General features: G+C 37.0%; 1 protein-coding gene across 3 annotated transcripts in view; it reads right to left on the bottom strand.

Annotated features, from left to right (window-relative positions):
• ARHGAP10 (Rho GTPase activating protein 10) overlaps positions 1 to 22,073 on the bottom strand; it is a 143,484-nt gene that overhangs the window by 59,917 nt on the left and 61,494 nt on the right. For all 3 annotated transcript variants that reach the window (XM_084517188.1, XM_084517186.1, XM_084517187.1), the window contains 7 exons: positions 17,850 to 17,979; positions 16,121 to 16,227; positions 14,401 to 14,495; positions 11,158 to 11,239; positions 9,949 to 9,991; positions 8,613 to 8,678; positions 3,610 to 3,684 (listed from right to left, as the gene is read on the bottom strand). In XM_084517188.1, the coding sequence (XP_084373314.1) occupies positions 3,610 to 3,684; positions 8,613 to 8,678; positions 9,949 to 9,991; positions 11,158 to 11,239; positions 14,401 to 14,495; positions 16,121 to 16,227; positions 17,850 to 17,979 (598 nt within the window). The remainder of the gene's footprint in view (positions 1 to 3,609; positions 3,685 to 8,612; positions 8,679 to 9,948; positions 9,992 to 11,157; positions 11,240 to 14,400; positions 14,496 to 16,120; positions 16,228 to 17,849; positions 17,980 to 22,073) is intronic.

Here is a 22,073-nt window from a genome sequence, read left to right as displayed (position 1 = left end):
TGTTCCTATTTTTCCCTCTTCAAACATCTCAGACTAGTATATGAACTGGAACTTCAACCAAGATTTCAAAATCAACTCCATTAGTTTTCATGCTATTTGTTCACATCACAGCCACTGTGCATTGAATGGCAATTTTACACCTACAAAAATAACTATGCACATTTATGGAACAGTTTTTGACAGATCAACTCTAAATTTCATGCAAATCTTTCTGACAATAAGGGAGCTCAGTTTATAAAACCAGTCCACTTCACTAAACTAGGTTAGAATTAGACTCTCTACTTTCATAGGCAGCATGCCCACTGTAGGAGTGTATGCAGACTGTATATAAAATAAAAAGGAATTCAGTTTTGAAAGCTGCCTGTTTTGAAAAGGCAGAGGTATGACAATGTTTTCCACTACAAAATGTAATGTCTGGCATTTTTCACGACAGGCAGCATCAGAAATCAAAACTGAACTTGTCAGTAGAAACGTGAAGTCCTTAGCAGTCTCTTCACCTTGAGCAAGGGTCTATATGAAAGCTGACTTTGTACTACGAACTCATAGTTGTATGAAATATACGTAGGCAGTTTGTATGAAACGAACCACATCAGAGCCAGTATGCAGATCACAGATGAGACAGGAATTGGAATTGGTCCCTAACACCTTTGAAGAACTGAGCTTTCTAATGGCTCACAACACACTGAACTGCTTATAACAAAGAGTCCCAGAACACTGGAAGCCATAATGCCATAACTACGTATATCCCTATTTACAGAGTGAGGTATCAAATTAATGTAACATTTACCTGGAAACATGCTGAATGCCTTGTTCATCAAATGCCTTTATCACTCAAATTTATACAAGTTTACTGCTGCAAAATAGACCACCACAGCACAGTCCTGGTTACAAGCAACTTCAAGGACTAAGTTAATTGCACAAGTAAGTTGTGGTGTTTTGTTGTTATTGTTTGTGTTGTGTTTTGTTTTGTTTGTTTGTTTTTTTAAGCAGAATTGTATATTTAATTGTTGAATGTTATTTTACAGAGGACTTAATTACATTCTTTTTTTTTTATATTAAATACGTAAATCTGTGCATTCACAGTATTAGAAAAGCAGGCCTGCATATATATTTGTTCTTATACTCTCTTGGCTCTCAATTCACTTTCCCAAATTTTATAGAAAATATTCTAAGAAAGAGATAGAACCTATATGCTGTTAATGTCCTTGGTTACCATTTGGAAGACTTTTTTGCAGTTAGGGCCTTTCAGACAGTGAACCTCACGGTCAATGACAGGTAGCTTAAAATACTTTGAAATATTATCAAACATTTTAAAATACAGAAAGTTAATATGAGGTTTTATGATTCTGAAAGGAACTTTCATATAAAAGGGTATCTAAGAGTATACCCAGAGACAAAGGATTAAAGATTAATCAGTCATTTTAAATTCTCTGTACCACTGTATATCAAAAAGAAACCCTCTTTATTCTTCTCTAAGGACAGACAGATAAAGAGCACAGATAGAATCACTTTCAACAAATCACCTGAAAAAGAGCACCTGCTTGCACCCTAACTTTTTTCTGTTCGGTATTTTGGCTCATCTTGATACCACTGTATTCCTCCTACTTCACATAACTATATGAATTTTTGGAATGATAAAAAAATATATATTTCTAATTAAAATAAATAAATAAATAAAGGCAGGTGATGGAATCCCTAGTAAACTCTTCCAGCTGCTACTGAACCACTGGCAACTTGAATCCATTTAATTTCGATCTGACTAATGGCACAGAGGAAAATTTACCTGCTAGATCTGCATGCCCAAAGTAAGCCAGTAAGTGTAAAAGTGAAAAACATCTTAGGATATCAAATGCATCTTATCAAGATCCTCTGAGTGACAGCTAATCAGTCTTTCCATGGTCAATGGCTAAAAATGGTTAGTGTTTATCGAGGCTAATTCCAACACAGATAAACAACCATGAGAATCCGCTATATATCATTTTTATTAATCCCAGTTTGTATTAAAAAAAAAAAAAAAATCTTTTGCTACAATACTTTAAAGATACAGGCAGGTTTATGTGCACTAATGGAGAACTTCAGAGTGCTGTTAATATTGATTAAAGATACCAGAAATTAATATTTAGCAAGGTCATTATGACAGATTGATATGACATACAGGCCCTCAAGCCTGATGTCTTGTCATTTCTGAAAAGACAGCCTGTTTGGGGGGAAGAAAAAAAAAAGGAAGGAAAAGAAAAAGTCTTACAGGTGGCACTGAACTGACAGCAGCATATAATATAAAAGCGCTTTGTCATTCACATAATGTCTGGGGTAATGAAATGAATTCACTTTCTGGCTTCCTCCAGTTTGCCGTGCCAAAGAACACTGTGTTATCAGCACAGATGGAGCATGCATGGTTCTGGAGAAGAGCCTGGTGCAAACTGCAAACAAGCTTCTTTGCATACCAATGAATCCCTGAGAATCAGACCTTTGCTGTCAAGTGACAGGTTTGGAAGCTCTATAAAAATGAACTAATCCCAGTGGTCTTGTCTGACTGCATGTACTGTCAGTGCTCAGGACAAGAAATTGGGAAACACTGCACATCTTGCAGTCATGGCTACTACTTTGGTGAGAGATAGCAGGCAGACTAGGGATTTCATCCAGGTGCCAATACCTCTTTTTTTTGTTCCCTAGGGATAGCAAAGTGTCAAGAGAACTACTGTCACTGGGATTAAAGATGCATCAAAATTTCCAGAAAGAGAAGGGGGAAAAGTTTCTGAGAATACTTTTGTGAATCAAAAATGTTAAAAGCTACACATGGCTAACTAGATATAAGAGAGTCTAAGTTGTTAGCCACAAATAAGAGTTATACTACTGAGTTTATTAAAACAAATCCTTTCTCCATCTGTCTCCCGCCTTGGCACAGACATAATTATTATTAATACGTATATTGTATTCCTCCTCTTCAGCCAAAGAGCTCCTCACCAGTAGGCTTAAACTGAATCTTATTTTGCACAGTGATCAACTAAATAAACACGAGAAATCACCTGTATATCTTAGACAAGGGAGAAGAAAGTTGGAAACCTCAAACAGTGAAGCAATAAGTTTCAAACATTCTTAAATTTGGTATTTTGAACAGTTTCTGAACAGTTTTAAATCCACTTCACAGAACCCTAGAATGATGGAGTTGGGAGGGACCTTCTGAGATGGTCTTCTCCAACCCCCTTGCTCAAGTGGGGACACCCAGGTCTATTTCCAGGCAGCTTCTGAAGACCTCCAAGGAGGGAGACTCCACCTCTCTGGGCAACCTGGGCCAGTGCTCCATCATCCACAGACTCAAGAAGCTTTTCCTGACATTAAAGGTGTGCTTCCTGACACTTGCACAAAGCCCATGATTTACTCCTACACACCCTTTACAAGTTCTCTTAGATTCCTGTACCAACTGATCTCGCTCTCTGTGCTCAACCAGGGGAGACCTTACAGTTCTACAAGTATAATTTTCATGGAGTAAAGCAAACCAGATGTGTCTCGTATACAGAACAAGTACAGATGACTGTAACATCAAATATGGACAGCAAAACGAACATGACATAAAACATAGAAAAAATATATTGTAAAATAGAGGCATACCCATCAACAAAGTCAGAAGTCTCTGGACCTTTGAACTCACCCCCACAACTCTGTACAATCCTTGGTCATTTATACCTATTATGCAAAAGGAGAGAAAAAAAAAAAGGGCAGAAGATCAACCACAGCAATAAGATATACAGTCAAATTTAGCATTAAAACTTTTCCCCAGGCGACAAATTATCCTCAGAGTAAAACAGACTACGTACTATTTACACAGTCATGAGAACAACTTTATAAATAAAGTATTGCAAAAATCCTTTTGTTCTTCTGTGTTTTTAAGATAAGTTCACATTATGTTTTGGAAAAGGTTCCACTTCAGATACTGGGAGAAGAAGCAAACAGGGACTAGTCTTTCCTTGAAAAATCACTGGCTGTTTTCAGATTTTTAAATGACACGTTGGATACTTCATCGTCCACATTCAAATAACGCAGGAACCAAACCAACAAATGCTAAATTAAGAATTCTTTAGCAAATGTAATTTTGCTTTTTTCCAAAAACGTGGCTGACAAAAAGAGTTTGGATAAAATAAAGAAAAACTTGAGCCTATTCCCAGTCCTCAAAACCAATGCTTTTTCAAGTTTGTAAATGCTTTTCATTTAAGATACGATGTCTCGTTCCAACCCACTGGGGTCCACATATGGGTTAAACCCAGAGGCAGCACCACAAGTTATTGAGATCAGTACTTCTGGCTTTGCTAAGGATGAAAAGAGTAGCCATAACCAGCATAATGTTTTCAGTCCTCTGCCATCATTCCATGTAGACACCGGACTGCCTTCCTGTCATTTCTCTATGCCCTTTCTTCCTCTCATACACATTCAAACCTGGTTTTATTCCCAGGGAAATAAAAAATATGACTATAAATTAAAGATAAATGACAGTGAGAGAAGTGGAAGGGAAGGAAAAGGGCAAAATAAGGTATGTCTTTCTGTCTGCTGCACCATTTCAGATCCCATACTGGGGGAGGTAAAATATTACACGCCTGAAGCTGATACAGATATTTGAGAGGCCATATAATAATCATTAAACACCACCATACTCTACCTCTATATTCATAATGGCCTAGAAGAGTAGAAATAACATAAAATATGTGTTTCTACTCCAAGGAAATCTTTTCAAATAACAGATTATGAGGTATTCTTATTCAAAATATCTTTCAACAAAGGAAGACTTGTGGAGAATTCCCAGTTTCAATATCAAACCGTTTCAACCCAGAGAAGGAAAATTGAAACTAGTAATATGAGAAAAAAGCTTCTTCCTAAAGAAGTATTAGATGCAGTATATAAAATCATTAAATCTTTAATTAATTAATGTCAGACACAACCATAATACAAAGCAAAAGTACAGTGGCAAGAGCTTCACATCGTCTACCTCCCTCCTCCTGCCTGGTCTTGCTGCGTCTCTTCCTACTTCTCTCTCCCCCTGCTCTTCCTCACACCGTCTGCAGCCTCCTCAAACATCCCAGACCTCAGAGGACTTGCTGAACTCCTTACTGATAGCACTGAGACAGAGGGGACCTGACATGCTATGGCAGTAGTGCTACTTCTCTCAATTGCTCCACCTGGGCAGAATCAGCCCTTTTGTTTCCCCGGGATGCCAGTGCCACTCTACTAATGCTGAGCCTTAAGGCAGATGTCATATTCAGAGCTGGCTTTAAATTAACAGAATAAGCCAGATCTCCAGCATTTCATCTGCAGCCATCAAAAAACACAGCTCTGGAATATGCTCAAAATTTAGCTCTGTGCAGCAGAAGGAACCACAATAAACAGTTATGTGGCCACAACGCTATTCTTCTCAGAATATGAAGTTATCAAGTCACAAAAATACGTTTTCCAATGCGGAACAACAGTGTGATGGTATGCTATACAAGCCTTGTAGACTGCCAACACTAAAGAAAAATAAACATGGTCCTTCATCCATTCCAAAGAAGGATGCATTAGGAGTCCATCCTGAGAGCAGCAAGCATTTGTTACTTGAAAATTCTCACAGAAGTCCAGGAAAATTCTGGTAAAAAGTAACAAAAAGTAACACCAAGCTTTTCAATTCTCTAACAAAATGCATCACACTTTTTTTTTTTTATATATAATGCCCACCACTACTTTCCACAGAACAAGGCTTCTGCATCACATGCAAGAAATTAAAAAGCTGAAGAAATACTGTCACAGTCAGATATCTCTCTGCTTTGGCTTATCTCAGAAGTTGTTTCTTGATTCTCTGTGCTTCTAACATTAAAATTCACAAGAACCAAACTGTGCTGACCCCAAACATTCATAACATACATTTAATGGCTTAAAAGTAATTAATGCCAAACCACAGAAACTACTGCTCAATATTAAAACAGACATAATATACAAAAGTCTCCGAAATTGTGGCAGTACTGAAACTAAGACATTCCTGCAGCAGTAACCATGATAATAAAAATTATCAGATAATTGATCAGTTTCAAATTCATCAACCTGAAAAAAGCACGGCTAATTGCTAACAGACATCAAGAAGTGCAAAGAGAAATTAATATTTCAACAGTAAATAGCAATAGTTTTAGATTAAACCTTTAAACGTACCATTAAATTATGTTTTATTAAAGATATACAAAACCAGTTTGAAACAGCACTGTTTCTGATTTAATCTGTACATTGCAGATCTTCAACATACCAAAGAGAGATAATGCTTGGCATTTAAGGAGCACAACTGATGAGGTGACTCATTTCAAGGAATAGCTTAGCACTGCCTAAAACGTTGAGGGGCTCAGCTACGTCTGCGGGCTCAACCCATCACTATTAGCAGCTCTGAGGGGTGAAGCCCTGCAGTGCAATTTTCCTCACATTTGCAAGATCTAAAGATGGTTGGCAGTCTGATACCAGAATTCAGCACTGGAACACGATTTGTGAAACATGCTTAGAAAGTTAAGTAAAATATAATTTACACTATTGTAAGGAAGATATGTCTGCAGACAAGTTTGGCATGTGGCTGGCATTGTAAGTGTGGCTGACACAGGCTATTAACAGAGCTGCAAATTTAACTTTTTATATCATATTCCAGTACAGAAAGAGTCGCACAAGTGACACTCTTGATTCAAAGTAATACCAGATTTATTTATTTATTTACATTAAAAAAAAAGGTTTTATACTTCCTCCTCACCATCTTCTATCTTTCTTGTGAAGAGAAAGAAAGACAGCTCAATGCTGCCATCTGTCTCTACAGCTCAGATTAGCAGCTCTTGTAGGTCTAAAATTAAGGCAAATGCTACTCTCCCAACACTTACCTACCACATGCTCAACCAACTACTTGCACACAAAAACATGCACAGAGTCTTTACTACTGGAGCAAATAGCTCTTTTATGCTTCCGTAAACTTTTAACCCTGCTTTATTATTTTAAGTACAGAACTATAAATACATGGCATAATCAAAACAAAAACCCAAAACGTTCCCTCGGAGACAAAACATGCATGCATATCCAAACAGAACTGTGCTCCGTATGTGAGAGACAGGCTCAATATAACATTGCCTTGATAGCTCAGCATCTTCTATTAGGTAAAGCTGTGTTCTTATCCAGCAATGCAAAAAGAGCACTGAATCAGAAGCAAATTTACATTTTAACCACGACACTGTCTTTGATTTTTCTATTCATTCAAAGCAAATCATTTCGTTCTTGGCTTTATAAAACTGAACGTAACTGAGAAAAAATTATCCAGCCATTGACAAGTTTATGTTCAATATCTCTGTTATGCTCTTCTCTCTCTGAATACCAGACTTTCTGCTATGACATGACAAGACTATTCTCAGTTTCCACCCACACTAGACTGTCCTCTCTTTCCACCCACGCCAACCTCACACCCATTATGATTAAAAGAGATAAAAACATGGCACAGAAGCACAATCTCTGAAGAGGCATCTGTCCTGTTTTCTTCTGCCGAACATAACTTGCCTTTGATGTGTTATTGAAGTAAAATAGTCAAGTAAAAATTGTTTTAAAAAGAAGTATAGGTATAAAATCTACAGGTCTGAAAGACAGACTTTCTTCACCACTGTACAACTCCTTGGACAAATCCTTTTGAGGCACACAGTTCAATATTCTCCTGGCCCTCTTTGTGTTCAGCTCTACAGACATCCACAGAAGGTCCTGCAGGTTCTGCAGAAAACAGAAACTTATCCTTTAGGAATGCTTCAGCCGGTCTCCTGTATGAACTCACTATTTTGTTTGTTAGGCCTTTTTTGTTTGTTTGTGTTTTTTTTTAGTGCAGTTGATGTTATGTTCAGAATCAGTAAACTGCAAATAATCATCAACTCCCTGAAATGTTATGGATGAATCAACTTCATTGAACCAAAGCTGTGGGAATTGCTGAGCTCCTAAGAGGTAGCAAGCTCACCTACATCCGTTCTTGGAACCCTACATATTTATTCAATACTGAATTTTTTTCCTTAAGTACTTTCCAAAACAAAATTAATAAATACCTTTCTCTTCTGTGCCCAGTTTTGGAGGTACAAGAACGAGTGTACAGAATAGTAAGCCTGACAGCATCCTTGCCTCTGTTGTGAGACTGTGATTCCACCAGAAATATTTCAATACTTTTTGTTATTCACTTGCCTGCTTAGCTCCTGTTCTTGTCTTCAGTGGCTGAATGGAAAAGCTTCAAAGTCAACAAATAGAATACTAAAATTAATTAGTCTTTTCCAACAGTAAAGCAAAGATATAGGAATTGCCTACAAGATAAAGGGTGTCTTCTCAGCTGTTGTGCACCAGCATTGGCTTCCTTTTAGGGAGGTGTTATTATTCCCTTCTGAGCACTTCTTGAAAGCACGTTTGTTGAAGCAGAGCCAATACAGTAAAGGCTGGAGCTGGATGGAAGAAAGCTCCTGCACTGGTCAATGTAATCAGTGAAATCTCTACCACGTTAAGTCTTACACAGAGATTTACAAGGAAACTAGATCACACGGGCCTTTAAAAGCAGACCAACTGCTCCATTCCCTCCACAATCAGAAGTGTTTTGTTGGATTGATCATTACCTCGTGTTTCAACAGCATTGATGCACTTTTTGATGACTGTGAATCCTATCTTATCCAATTGTGCACCTAAAAGAAAAAAAAATTCAAAAACCTTTAAAACACCATTACAATTATGCCTTTTGCTGAAAAATAATACTGGACTTAACCACATGGCTAGTACTTCTCAGACAAAATTGTAAAAATATTTTGAAACAGAAGTACATCACTTTTTCTAGAGAAATTCCCCTTTTCTCACAGCCCTACCTAGGCCAAGTTAAGGCACATTCTGGTGGTAGTGGCTACACTGAAACTGTTCACAGCAGCAGCTTTTGAAGAATGGGATCTCTAATTAGGTACATATGTTGGCAGATGCAAAATGGAGTTTAACAATACTTACTGAAACATCGACAACATCTGAGAGAGTTAACCAAATGGGACAAGGAAGTACTTATGATGAAAAAACATAATCATGAACAGCAGGCTTTTACTGAGGCCTACCCAAAGCCAAAGGAGTTCCCACACTAAAGATACAGGACACATGTATATCATTGCACAGCAGTTAATGATCTGACTACATAGAAGCAGATGCATTAACAGGACAACAGCTGAGATCCAGCATTCCTTTGTTGTTCCTATCTTGTTCTTTTTCTTCACATCAAAACTTCATTTAAAAGCTTATATTGCAAAGCTGCCCTTCCCCCAAACATCTGGCTTTCTTGCTCCTGGGGACCTAGGCTTGCATCACGAAAATAAGAATCCGTGGAAAAAACTTCTATTAATAAACACAGCTTTATCCAACAATATTTAAAAAAAAAAAAAAAAAAAAAAAAAAAACACTTATATTCCCTGATAATGCAAGAAAGATAGCTGTTTTAACTCATACATTTTGCTACCTGAAGAAAGCTAATGTTATTTAAAGAAAGCCATCTCTTCTACTTCCATATTATGTAGTTTACATTTTAAATACATGCATTCAGTGTTTTTCCTGACCTTTATGTTCAGCTCTACTTTTAAAACCATATTTATGCATTCAAACAGATGTGTACACACAATCTGGATTAAGAAATTGTGATACACTTTCAAATTAACCCTTTTTAAAGTCACTTCAAGCATGATCTTAAATTGGTGAAAACAGACTGTTTGTTTAGCTTATGTCCAATCCTACAATTCTTACATATGTAAGAAACTGTGTTACTGTGGAAACTCATTAACTACAAGATCTAAAAAGGATATTCAGAACTTGGGATTAAAAATACAATATTTAATTAAGTTGGAACCACAGACAAATTGTATATTTGCACTTCTCTACTGTAAAGTGTTAACAAAAATCATCTTCAGTAGTAATTCAAATACTTACTTCCCTCTCGTTTTGCACTTGCTTTATTCAAATTGATGAACAGCTAAGAGAAGAAGAGTAGAAAGACTAATTATTTTAAAGAATTGTATGAAACCATAAACAAAAGACTCTCCATCTTACTGCCCAATAGGCACAAATCATCAGAACATATCACCAGCTCGAACAGTAGGACAAAAAGATCTCCAGTCCCCCAGAAAGTAAAGATTTGTAGTTTTTAAGGAGTGAAAATTTTCAGAAATTCTCAATAAACTTGGTTCCCTGGGGAGCAGAGCAAGCACAGCTGTAGTCACTAAAATCAGTTGTGATTTCTAGTGCTCCTTTCTCCCGTTTCTCTGCAGATTAATTTCCCACAGTTCACTGAAATCATTTGATGAATCCTGGGAGTTAGGTCCCAGCTCAGCATTCCCAGAAATTGTAAGCTTACTGGACAGTTCAGACAGCATGTGATGGTAATAAACACCTCTGCAGATTAAAAGAGATTTCTGCAACAACGTCAATAAAACCTACTGTTAAAATCCCCAGTAGCCAACTAATGTGACAGAGACACTACTGTGTTACTGACTAGACTGCGCCATTAATTTTGGCCTACAAGACCAATATAATATTTACAATTTTAAGAACAATCTGCTGCTCTCTTTCAACTCTGCAGCTCAGATCCATTTCCTGATGTGAACTAGAAATTAAGCAAACTTAAGGACAACCTTATTTCCAATGACGCAGGTATTTTTTGATCTATTTTGTAAAAAAATAATACCACAGCTAACTCATGCAAGACTTGCCACTGGAATACAGTATGTCAGCATATGGCTAAGTCAACATGCTCATAGTAGACATTTTCTAGAATACTAATATTACCATTGTGATTGGAAACCATTCATAAAAACCAAAGCTGTTGCTATAATGAAAAATACCTCGTATCAGCATTAACAGACATAAACGCTGAGCTTTATCAACGTACTCATCTCTCCAGAGTTTTATTTCACTTCTACTCCTTCTTCAATGAATCTAAACTACATAAATTCAGTTTATTGAAGTGCAAATGTGATCAGGAAGAGGGGGAAGGGAGGGATTTCTCCATTATAATACAAAAACGATCTTATGATCATCGGAAGATCAGCAATGATCTTTTGAGGTCCCTTCCAACCCCTACAATTCTGTGGAAAACAAACAAACAAACAAACAAATAAAAACATTAAAAACATCACTTACAGCTTCTTTTCCATCCAAGGCTTCCATCCACAGCTTCCTGTCTTCCTCAGAAAATGCCTGCATGGTCACAGGAACGCCAGGCCTGCAACCACACAGAGTAACTGCATTCACCAGCAACTAAAACATGGTCTTGTCAAACTCCACTTCCAAATGCCCTTAAAAGCTCATTGTCCTAAAGTCTAGGGTTTTGCTTAATTACTGAACACTGCTCCTCATTGAAATAAAAGGAACAGAAATGATGCACACAGCAGGAAATAGAGAGGATAGAAAGGAAAAAGGAAAGCAAATGTAATCTCCAAACTATTTATTTAAAACAGCTCATTGTTGATGGCTTGTTGATTCTAACGCTTGCTGAGAGTTACTGAGCTTTCTGAATTCTAAACAGGCTTGCTCTTGTGTTGGTGTGCTATTACACAGGGGAAAAAAAAGTAACAAATTCAACTTTAAAGCACTAACTTTAATGGCTATAGTTTTCCAGTAATTCTTTTATCAAAATAATCAAGTCTTAATGCAGTATGTACTCACAAAACTCCAGTGTTATAACTTCCCTAACAAGCAACATGGACAACCATGGGTCATTGGGATTACTGAACAGAGATTATCAAAAATCTGCTTTGTATTTATGTAATAGGAAAAGAAAAGGAGCAATTGTGTGGTTCAATGTAATGTACAAAGCAAGGAGAGTTAAAAGCAGAACAGGTTGTTCAGGTAATTATTTTTTCTGCAAATTTATAAAAATCATTATATTCAGCCTGCCAGTATTTTGGGCAAATATGTAAATCTCGTTATATAGAGATAGGTAGAAATACAGAATTAATTCATAACATTCTCCACATTCTCTCTCTCCCTCTCTCTTTTTCATATTAAACCTATCTTCCAGCAGCAAAATAGCTGTAGGGAAAAATGGTTTCAAAAATCATAGCATAGAGAAAAACAGAAAAATTCCACTTTTCCTTCAAAACCATAACAGTGTACACAGTTTATATGTTTACAACCAGAGATGTTTCTAGAGAGATGTTTCTAGTTCATTTTCACCTTGCCAGAAAGTTTATCAAAAGTTTATCAAAGTTACTCTCATAACTCCTGTATACTTTCTCTTCAGTAACATTTTAACCATCATGATATCAAAGATTATCACCTTGAGGCAATACATTAAACTCAGCATATGCTTCACAAAATATTATTTGTCATCAAATTAAAGTCAAAAGAGACAAAGCCTTCTCTCCTTCTTTTCCTGTATTAGTATAATGCTCTTTCTTTATCAGTATTAGACAGGAGACCCATGCTGTCTCTTTTCTAAGATTTAAACTTCTCTACATTTGCTCATTTAGAAGAAAAAAATAATTTTGGCTTTCTTCTAAAAAGAAAAATCTGTAAACTTTCAGCTAGCAAATCCAAGCAAACTATGCTCGTCACTTAAAAGGCTGAACATTTGCTACTGAAAAGTTCTTCCTAAACTTATCCAGTCTTCCCTCCTTCCAAAGCACAGGAACAAAGAAAACCCCGTGGCCAACCATCAATCTGTACATTACTTTATAACTTGGACAAGCTGAGGGATAAGTGTGTCCTGAACTGATACCAAGGAAACAAGCTAATGGCCTGCAGCATGCAACTAATCTCCATGGGAACATCTCAGTATTACACACATATATTATTAAAAGAAAAATGTGTGATATCAAGGTCACAGTGGACCAGTTGTGTCTATTATATCTAGACAGAAAGATGGATTGTATTTTTCCCGCTTTTACGAGAACAGAATGAAAAATTGTTTTGTGGGATCAAGGAAGCACTGCTATCCATCCATCTCTGTTCAACTCCAGATACCAGAACTCTAGAGAGGACACACTGAGGGGGATCAACTGACACTCCTCGTGGTACTTTTTCAGTGACTATCAGACTCCGTTTGGAATCTGGTTTCCATACTGATCAATACACTGACCCAAGAGGATTTATGTCAAGGGCTTAAATCTCTATTCCATTTCCTAACATCGGGACAGTGCTGGAACAGTTAATCCACATCCCCATCAAATCATAACCACAAGTTCAGACCCCTGCTGTAGACAAAAACAGAGCTGTAAATGGTACCTTGTTATCTCCCACATACACTGAAAGTTTACAGATGCAGTGATAGTTTTGCATTCCTTCACCCACTGCTTGCTACAGAAACAGGCATGCCTTAGGCAAGCTGGCCTGACTGGCCTCACCAGCTAAGCACAGCATCTGACCGAAGCTGGGCATGTGCCTATGAGCATTATCACAGACATACCTGCAGCACCAGCCACCACAGGATAGAGGGGCCTGGCAACACTGACCACACCACATTTTAAGTGAGTCGCGTTATGAATTTGATGGGGAGAAAAAGCTTTAAACCTGAAGATCCGTTACATGATAAAACAGAATGCAAGTAAATTGCTATAAGGATATGTGTTGGTTAAAAACAGCTCAAAAGGGGTGAATGCAAAAACTCAGCAAGACTTCATCAACTTCTATCTAGCATTTAATGCACCAAAAGAACGTGGCCTTACCACAATGTTATTTAACTGCAGTGCCCTACTAGGTTAGATTCTCTCACCTTCGTAAATGAAGGAAAACTACTAAGGAAAACTATTGCTGATGGAAAAGCAATATTGATCATATTTTAAGATCCTTTTAGCAAAATTTATAAATAAACAATTCTCTTTTGAAATAAAGCAACAGAATGGTAGTGTTTCAAAAAGGCAGCAGCAGCAACAACATTCAAAATGCATTACATTATTAAACTAGCCACAAAATGCTTCAAAATCCAAATGATTTTATTTCTAATCTGAGAATCCAGCACAAACCATCAGCAACATGACACTTCTTGAAAGCAGGCTTGTGATACAATATGGTCAAGACTGTATGAATTATCCACTGTGATCATAGTTTTTCACTACAGCCATGTGTACTTTGAGTTAAGCCACATTAATTCACTACGATAACAGTAATTTATAACAGTTTATCTTTCTGTGCTTTTCTTTTACGTGATACCTCAAGACAATGCCTACTTTTCAGTTTAGATCCTCACTGCTTCTGCTATACACAGCTGAGGTAAAATGCGTAAGCTATGACAGTGGCATACAAGCTCCTCCAGCAACTGTTTCCCACTGGCAGCTTGAATGATCATTGGAAAAAAAAGAAAAAAAAAAAAAAAAAAAGGTAATTTTACAGTAATATTGACTAATACTTAGAAACAGTCCTTTCTAATGTGTTTCATAAGCTTACCTGTCTGAAGCTTCTAAGTCGAAACAGAATCGCCTGTCGATAGTATCTATATTTCTTTTGGTACAATATGTAAGGATGAAGAGTTCCTCATCACCCTGTGAAAATAAAGTTTTTATATGCTTTATGCCAGTAATTGAAAGCCTCAGTAAGTCAGGAATACAAAAAAAAAAAAAAAGTATGATGAATTTACATTAAAATAATAGCAAAAGCTTTACAGAAAACTGACACTTGAAAAAAAAATGCACTCAGGGTTGCCATTCAGGTCACTACACAGTAGTGCATAAATTGCATGGCCATTTAGGGGACACAAACGCAAAAATATAAAGCTGACTTTAGCTGGTACTTTACAATGTGACACAGCAACACAGTAATTTAAACTAACAAAAATATTTTGTTATAGAAGTTTTGCATGTAACAATATAAGCAAACATTGAGTGTAAGAGACTTTCATTCTCCTCTTTCATGCCAGACACAGCAATCTCCATATTAAAGGCTACCGTTACAATAACTAGAACAAAGTGTTCTTTACTCTCTGGAATCTGCCTTACAGACCCAGTCATTTCTTCAAGACTGACCAACACTAGGATTGTATTTTACCCTTAAGAATTGAGAAATCAAACAAATTCTTCTGTGAATGCCATATCAGTTGTACCAGCTTTAATTAGGATTAATTGTGCATTTTAATTATTTTTGTCTTATTCAGCATCTCCAGAGGCAGGAGATGAATGAACGAATAATTGCACTGGTATCTTTTAATATAGCAAAAAGGGCTTCCTAAGTGTTTTAGAAGGCCAAATACTTATGCACATACTTTATTAACTAACATTGCTTACTACAGTTAGAGTAAATCAGGATTAAAAAAATCATAAAGTATTGATATGATTAAGGAAGCCAACTACCACCGATTTTCAGTACAGCAGGTATTCTGGTGCTTTTGAAAGATTATCCCCAATTCAATATATTTGCAAATATCCACAGCCCTCAAATTATGAAAGCCATCTTCCACTAATGGGATATAACACCTAGATAAAATTTGAACAATGTGACTTCTAACCAAATCTGAAGATAGGGCAGGGTGCTACATTTATAGGAATATTGACTTGAGCATTATTTTCAATCTTCACATATCTTTTTTCCTTGCAACAAAATGCTTTTCATACATATTAATACATTCATTTAATGCTTCATCTCTGAAGGTGCTGAGTGCCTTTAACTCCCAACTATTTCAATACAAATAAAAGCCATTCAAAGATCAACAGAGTCTTGGGTCTTGAATATTCCAGATGCTATCAAAGACACCTGAAATTACATTCAGTTGTCAGTACATTCCTAGTTAATAGGAATATAGTTTCCAGGCCCTCTTCTAGTACTTACATCTACCAAAGAAAAATCTGACTAGAGAGTGTAAGAAAGAAATTTTTGAATCTATTGTATTTTCTTAATTTATACTTTAACAAGTTAAATACTTCACAAATAAAGCAGTGCATGTTAACTGCATCATGTTGTCTGGTCTTCTAAAAGCAAGCAATTGAAGAGTCTGCAGAAAGCTCATCTATTAAGCCATTCCGTTACTTTATGTTCATAGCCTTAAATGGCACACTGAGTTGCATGAGGAAAGAAGACAAAAAGGTGCAGGGAGGTGGAGAGGGGAAAGACTTGACACGTCTTATCTGACGCATCCACTCATCTTGATAAGAGTAGAATACAAAAATATACTTACAGCTTTCCCTCCTGATCTGTGTTCAAATGGGATCATGGTGAACTTCTTTGTCTCCTTCCTATATGTGCAATAGTGCTTCACCCAACTGGAACCAAAGGGGGCAGGCCCTACGTAAATGGAAGCACTAAGTATTATCTGCTATTTCCAATTTGTGTTTCATTCTCTTGCTATCTAAAATGTTACTTAGAAGTCCTATTTAACTCCTAAGAATGAAGTGTTTACAACAAAGTAATGAACTAAGAACATTATACAAAGTAAAGCAAAAGCTAAGTGGTAATTACTATTCTAAAACTTGATATATGTTACGTTACATATTTACACATAATGATCATTGGAAAGAATTATCACTATATATACCTTTACCTCAGATACAGACAAAACCTTTTCCCAAGAAAATATATATCCCTATGAAACTGTAAAGCAGAACATGGAAATCTAGTTTGAACTTAAGTAACTGCAGATTAATGCATCTATGTTGTAAGCACCACATTATCTACTGATTATGATCTGACTACATTTTCTGACACCAAAACTCACTCCTAACTATTCAATGGTACACACCCTACACTGGATACAGAGATCAGCCTACTGCATACACTATAATTTGTACCATAATGTTGACTATTAAAACTTGGATTGGATTCTGACCCTCTGTTATCTCCTCACTTCTATTAATTTACTTTAAAAAAAAATAAAAATTAAAAAAGCCTGCAAATGAATCCTCTTTTAATGTGCTCTGCCCTGAAGCATCAGGGAAAATCTTTGTGATTCACTTCAGCTGACAGTGGATTTCACTGCTCCTGAAACTAGAAGATCTCACTGCCCTGCTCCTCCCCAACTCAGTTTCAGACATACCCACCTCTTCAGAATACTTCCAGCTGATTCTAAAGCTCATGATGACTAAGACCAGTGAAATGATCTCATACCATATCTGTTTTTCTTATTTTGTTTTCTTTTGTTTAAAATCTTATTTCTAACACTGTAATACCAATGATTCCACAAAAAATGTTGTAGTCTTCTATTTGTGAGATGTTTTACAGAAGCCCTTACCTCAACAATATGATTAAACATCATAAAAGTAAAATCTCTCACCAAAATAAGCTAACAAACTTTCTATAACAACACATATCTAACAAGCATGGCTTACACAAAATGTTTAAAACAACAAACAAACAGATTTTATGGTTATTTCTTGAGAAATAAGAGCGCTTCTTCTTATTTGGCCTTTTTACTACAGTGAGAAGAATTTTCAATTGTTCAAAGTACTGACATGATGTGTGACATCTTCACAGGAAGATTTTCAACACTAGCTACCTAGCATATAACTTGGTTTATTTGGCCTTATGATCACAACCAGGTGATGAGAGCATATTACTGAACCAAAGAAATGACAGTCAACTTCACCATACTAAACTGATAAGGCCTGATTTTCAGAGATTAATTTGACAACTCATGTTGTTGTCTGACAACTCTAAGGGAGGTCATTACTAAGGCATTAAAAATAAAATAAAATAAAACTTTCTTGAATTCAGTCAATTCTTGCTTAAAACTGTCACACTTTTACCACATTTGTTTTATGACCTAGCGTAACACTGCCATTACAGACTTGGAACATTTATTCAGACGACTCTGTTTAACAAGCTGTAAATTGTCTTCATGCTATCTGTAGAAATAAGCCTTGCCGGCATGTGCATTATGTGCACCATAGGAATACAAAAATATATCTTACTTTTTTCCTGTACATAGAGATAGCCTTCCATTGTGAAATGATTTGCTCTTTTATGTTCCTGAGGATTTCTTCTGATCTTGTTCATGAGCTCCTCGACCTCTGACCTTGTTCCTTCAAAACGATTTCGCGTCTAAAACAAGATGGCAAAAAAATATTAGTAAAGGGAGCAGAAGAAAAACTTATTCTTTCTGGCAGATAGCAGTTATAGTAACTATTATTTATAAAAAGAGAGAACGATAGAAGGCCATTTTAGGATGATCAGTACACAATTTCTATACACGTTTACTCTTCGAATTTTCTGACAATACTCGAAGTGTCTTTTAGAAATTAATTGTTATAACTGGAAAGCACACAAAGACAGCCAGAGTAGATTTCTAAAACAACGTGTTGACCTGTTCAGAAAGAACTGAAATACTGATTTAAAAATTCAAGTTTCTTAAGCGAAATATTACTGCAAATGTTGTCTCAATTCATGAGATCCTTACTTGTTATCAGGAAGGAAAGGAGAATCTGTGGTTATTGAGAAAAACATGACAAGAAAATCACCAATAATTTATATACATTGAGACCATTCACATGCCACATGTTTCGGTCACACAAAGGCTGAATCATGCAAACCAAACATGCATGCATTTAAATAAAAAAAAAATCAAAGTCCAGATTATTATTATTATTATCGTTGGGTGCCACTCACTTTAAAGTTTTAAGCAGTAGAAAGAGAAATATTTACTAAAATATTAGTTTAAAAAAAAAAAAAAAAAACAAAAAAAAAACAGAAAGCAACCACACCATCCATAAAGTATGCAATAGAACTAAACAAAATAACAGAATAGCTCACACCTGACCCAAGGAAATCTTTGGTTCAGTCTGTAAACCACTGACAATTGGCCAATGAGCAAATACCAAAACAGGCACAGTAATAGTTTTTTCCCCATACCCACTTATCCAAATTGCACAAACTGAAAACATATACTCAAACTGGTATTTTGCCCAGTTGGTTACGTGCATTTTGAGGCAAGCACATACTTCCAGATGCATGCTTATATGCCTTGTTACTTTTTGAAAGCACCTTTATTTTGCTGAAAATGGATCAGCTTTAGAAAATGATGCCTTGCTTCAACTTTTCACAAAAAGCATGCAGTTGCACAAACAGACAAATACATCATGAATACAAACAAGTATTCATTCTTGTACTTAGACAGCTAACAGTATGTGCCTGGCTGGTCATCTGTACGTGCAAATTCTAGATTTATGCTTGGAAGGAGTTTATTGATGGGCACAAAAAGAGTCCATGCAAGCTGATCAGAGCAGCCACACATACCCATATGTTTTAGAGACAAAAGATACTCTTTTTGGTGATGTCTAGGAACAACTGCTTTCTTACCTGCAGGCAAAACAACTGGTCTGAACCCTCCCCACATCCATAGTCTCAGTCTCAGGTCACATCTGCTCACAAATTTATGAGTCAGACCCCACACTAATTAATTGCCAAGGCTCCAAACGATTTTCAGAGTTCTTTTTCATATTTCCCCAGAAGAGCTGCAATAAAAACTACACTCTCTACCCAAGGCAAGGGCAAAAGCTGATTGTGACAAACTGTTCATATCTATATCTTACTGGCTGAGCACTGATTGCTGCTAGATGTTTTAAATGATTCTGCTAGGACCTTTTTCTGTATTAGCTGTGCAGCAATCACAAATCCATGCGTGCAACATGCATTCTGGGAACATTGGGAAGAAATGCCGCAGGCTCCTGAAGGCTCAAAACAAAATTCCAGCTGGTGCTTCTCTCTACCCCTTTCCCCCATCTAATCTCTCTTTCAAAGCTCCCTTGAAAGAGTCACACAGAGAGCACTAAACTCAAGAGGGCTGAATTACAGATGTGAATCAGACCACAAACAGCACAAATGGTGGTGGTTTCACACCTATAGGGCAACCTGCTACTGACAGGAAAGGGATGCTGTTTCAACACCATCTTTCTGTCTTCCTTTGTGTTATAACAAAGCTGAGTTTAACCAGGAGTCTGTTAGAGCTGTTCCATCAGCAAAGCTCTGTCCTCCTCTTCCCTAGGAAGCCACAGTTTGTTTGCAGGAGAGAAATCATCAAGGCTGCAAGGATCCATGCATGGGGCTGGGCACAGAACTGAGATAACAAGAGAAACGTCCCAGTTGCACTTAGCAAGCAAGGGTTGAAAGAGCACAGGGAATCAAGTTAGACATGCAAGACTATCACAAGAGAGTAAGATTATTTGGTGAAAGCATTGACTTATTGGAGTTTGGGGTAAAATCTGGGTTTTCTCTTTTTTCTTTCCTCCTTTTTTTGTGAAGGCAGGATCTGGGGCAGGGTATGGAGAGAAAATCACCAATGTAATTCTAAAAGTAAAGATAACCTGAACAAAAAGAAAGGCTAAGATGATGGGAAGATATGAACTGTAGCAGACCAGAGAACAAAGACATGTAAAATGTGTCAAGATGAACACTGCGGGCATGCTTATGCTACATACACGTGTATGTAGCTCCAAACTATTACAGAAAAGAAGGAACAGGACCCCTGTGGAGCTGAAAGTTTTGGGGAATGGTTGTTAGAGGTCCACTTGATCTTTCATGGGACAATATGCATAGGAAGTCTTTCTCTTAGGACAGTAAGCTAGGTAGAGATCTGTATTTAGAAGCTCTCCTAAACTTCCACAGCATTAATGCACGATCAATAATTTGGTTTCTCGGGAAGTGGTAAAACACAGCTGAAAGCCTAAACATACACCTTACATTTGAGATACTAAGTACTTAATATCTACCTGAAGGAAACTGCTACTCTGAACTCTCACCCTGCCCAGTTGCTTCCAAAAACGTAGACAAGTGAGGAAATTTTAGCAGCAAACCTTCTACTACTGAAAAAGAATCAAAGCATACTCATCAGCTTTTCTTCCACAGATTAGGGAGCAATTATTTGTGGTCACCCCCTTGAATTAAATTACTAGAGCTATGCTGAGAAATCAATGTTCATACACAGAGAGGCTCTCTGTACAGAATCCTATACCCTTGCATCTCTAACATATCAACCCACTGTCCTACTAGCAGCTCAGCTGCACAACAGCCAAGACCCGGTTCATTTTTCCTTTGTGATGTTTTCTTTATCTTCAGTACAGCAGACTGCTACGTGTCCTCATGATCTTTGCAGACTCATCTTTTTATTCTCTTCTTACTCTCCTCTTTCTATTGTGTTTTGAAATCGAGGTTGTTCTTTCTATTCATAAAACTTCAGCTGTGATGTTCAACCTCTTCTAGATTTCCTGGGGCACACTGTAATACCACGCAGTTGACTGAAATGCATCTGTTGAGATTAGTTTTCTTTTTGTTCGTCACTTCTTCAGACTACATCTCTGGCTCTTTTCCATCCACAATCTGAAATCCAGCTCTTCAATACTGTATCATAGCTTCCCTCTCACATCCTCCTTCTTGCTTGTCTTGAGCCAGCTCCCCTCTACCAACTGCCACTGCGTGCTCTTCCTTATTCCATTAAGCGAAGCACACAGAAGCAGCAAGTTGGTCCTGAAATTTCTGCCAGGAAATCCAATTTCTGTTTATAAAGTTACTACTATTTAGTTCTCCTACCCAAACTAAACAACAGCTCTAGGGAAATGTGAAGACTTAGATGTGTGGAAAGAAATTGACAAGAATGGTATGGTGACAAATGGATCATGTTGCTGTGTATTACAATAACCGCAGTCTTCTATTCTACCTTCCTGTCTCCCTACTATCTGCTAGTTAAGCCATTTCTAAAATTAGGCTGCAGCCTCCTGGAAGTGTCTTAATTCCAGGTGCCCTTGGAGATTAACAAAAGGGATACACTATCATGAATTGCTTGTTTGAAGTAAGGTAAATGATTTATTTGCTATCAAAAGGCCTCTGGCACACCAGTGTTTATTTTGAGCAAGTTTTATTCTTCAACAAATCTCATGGAAAAAAACAGACCAATTGACTACTGATTCTGCCAACCCCATTGCTTCAGCCTGTCACCTTGGTCACCTTGCTTGCTGCACTTTTAATCCGGAGCTAACACCAATAGTCTCCTTATACAGTTCTGCACCACCAACCAACAGGGATGTAGCTGTTTTTAAGCTCTTTTTTTTCGTGGTTATTACAAACCACGAAATGAGAACTCGCGGGAATCAGCAGTGATTTGTTCAGTGATGTGGTTGGTTAGCCAGAAGATGGCACTATATCCT

The sequence above is a fragment of the Aythya ferina genome (genome assembly GCF_964211825.1).
Source record: "Aythya ferina genome assembly, chromosome: 4".
Classification (NCBI taxonomy): Eukaryota; Metazoa; Chordata; class Aves; order Anseriformes; family Anatidae; genus Aythya; species Aythya ferina.
This window is presented reverse-complemented; position numbering and strand designations above follow the sequence as displayed.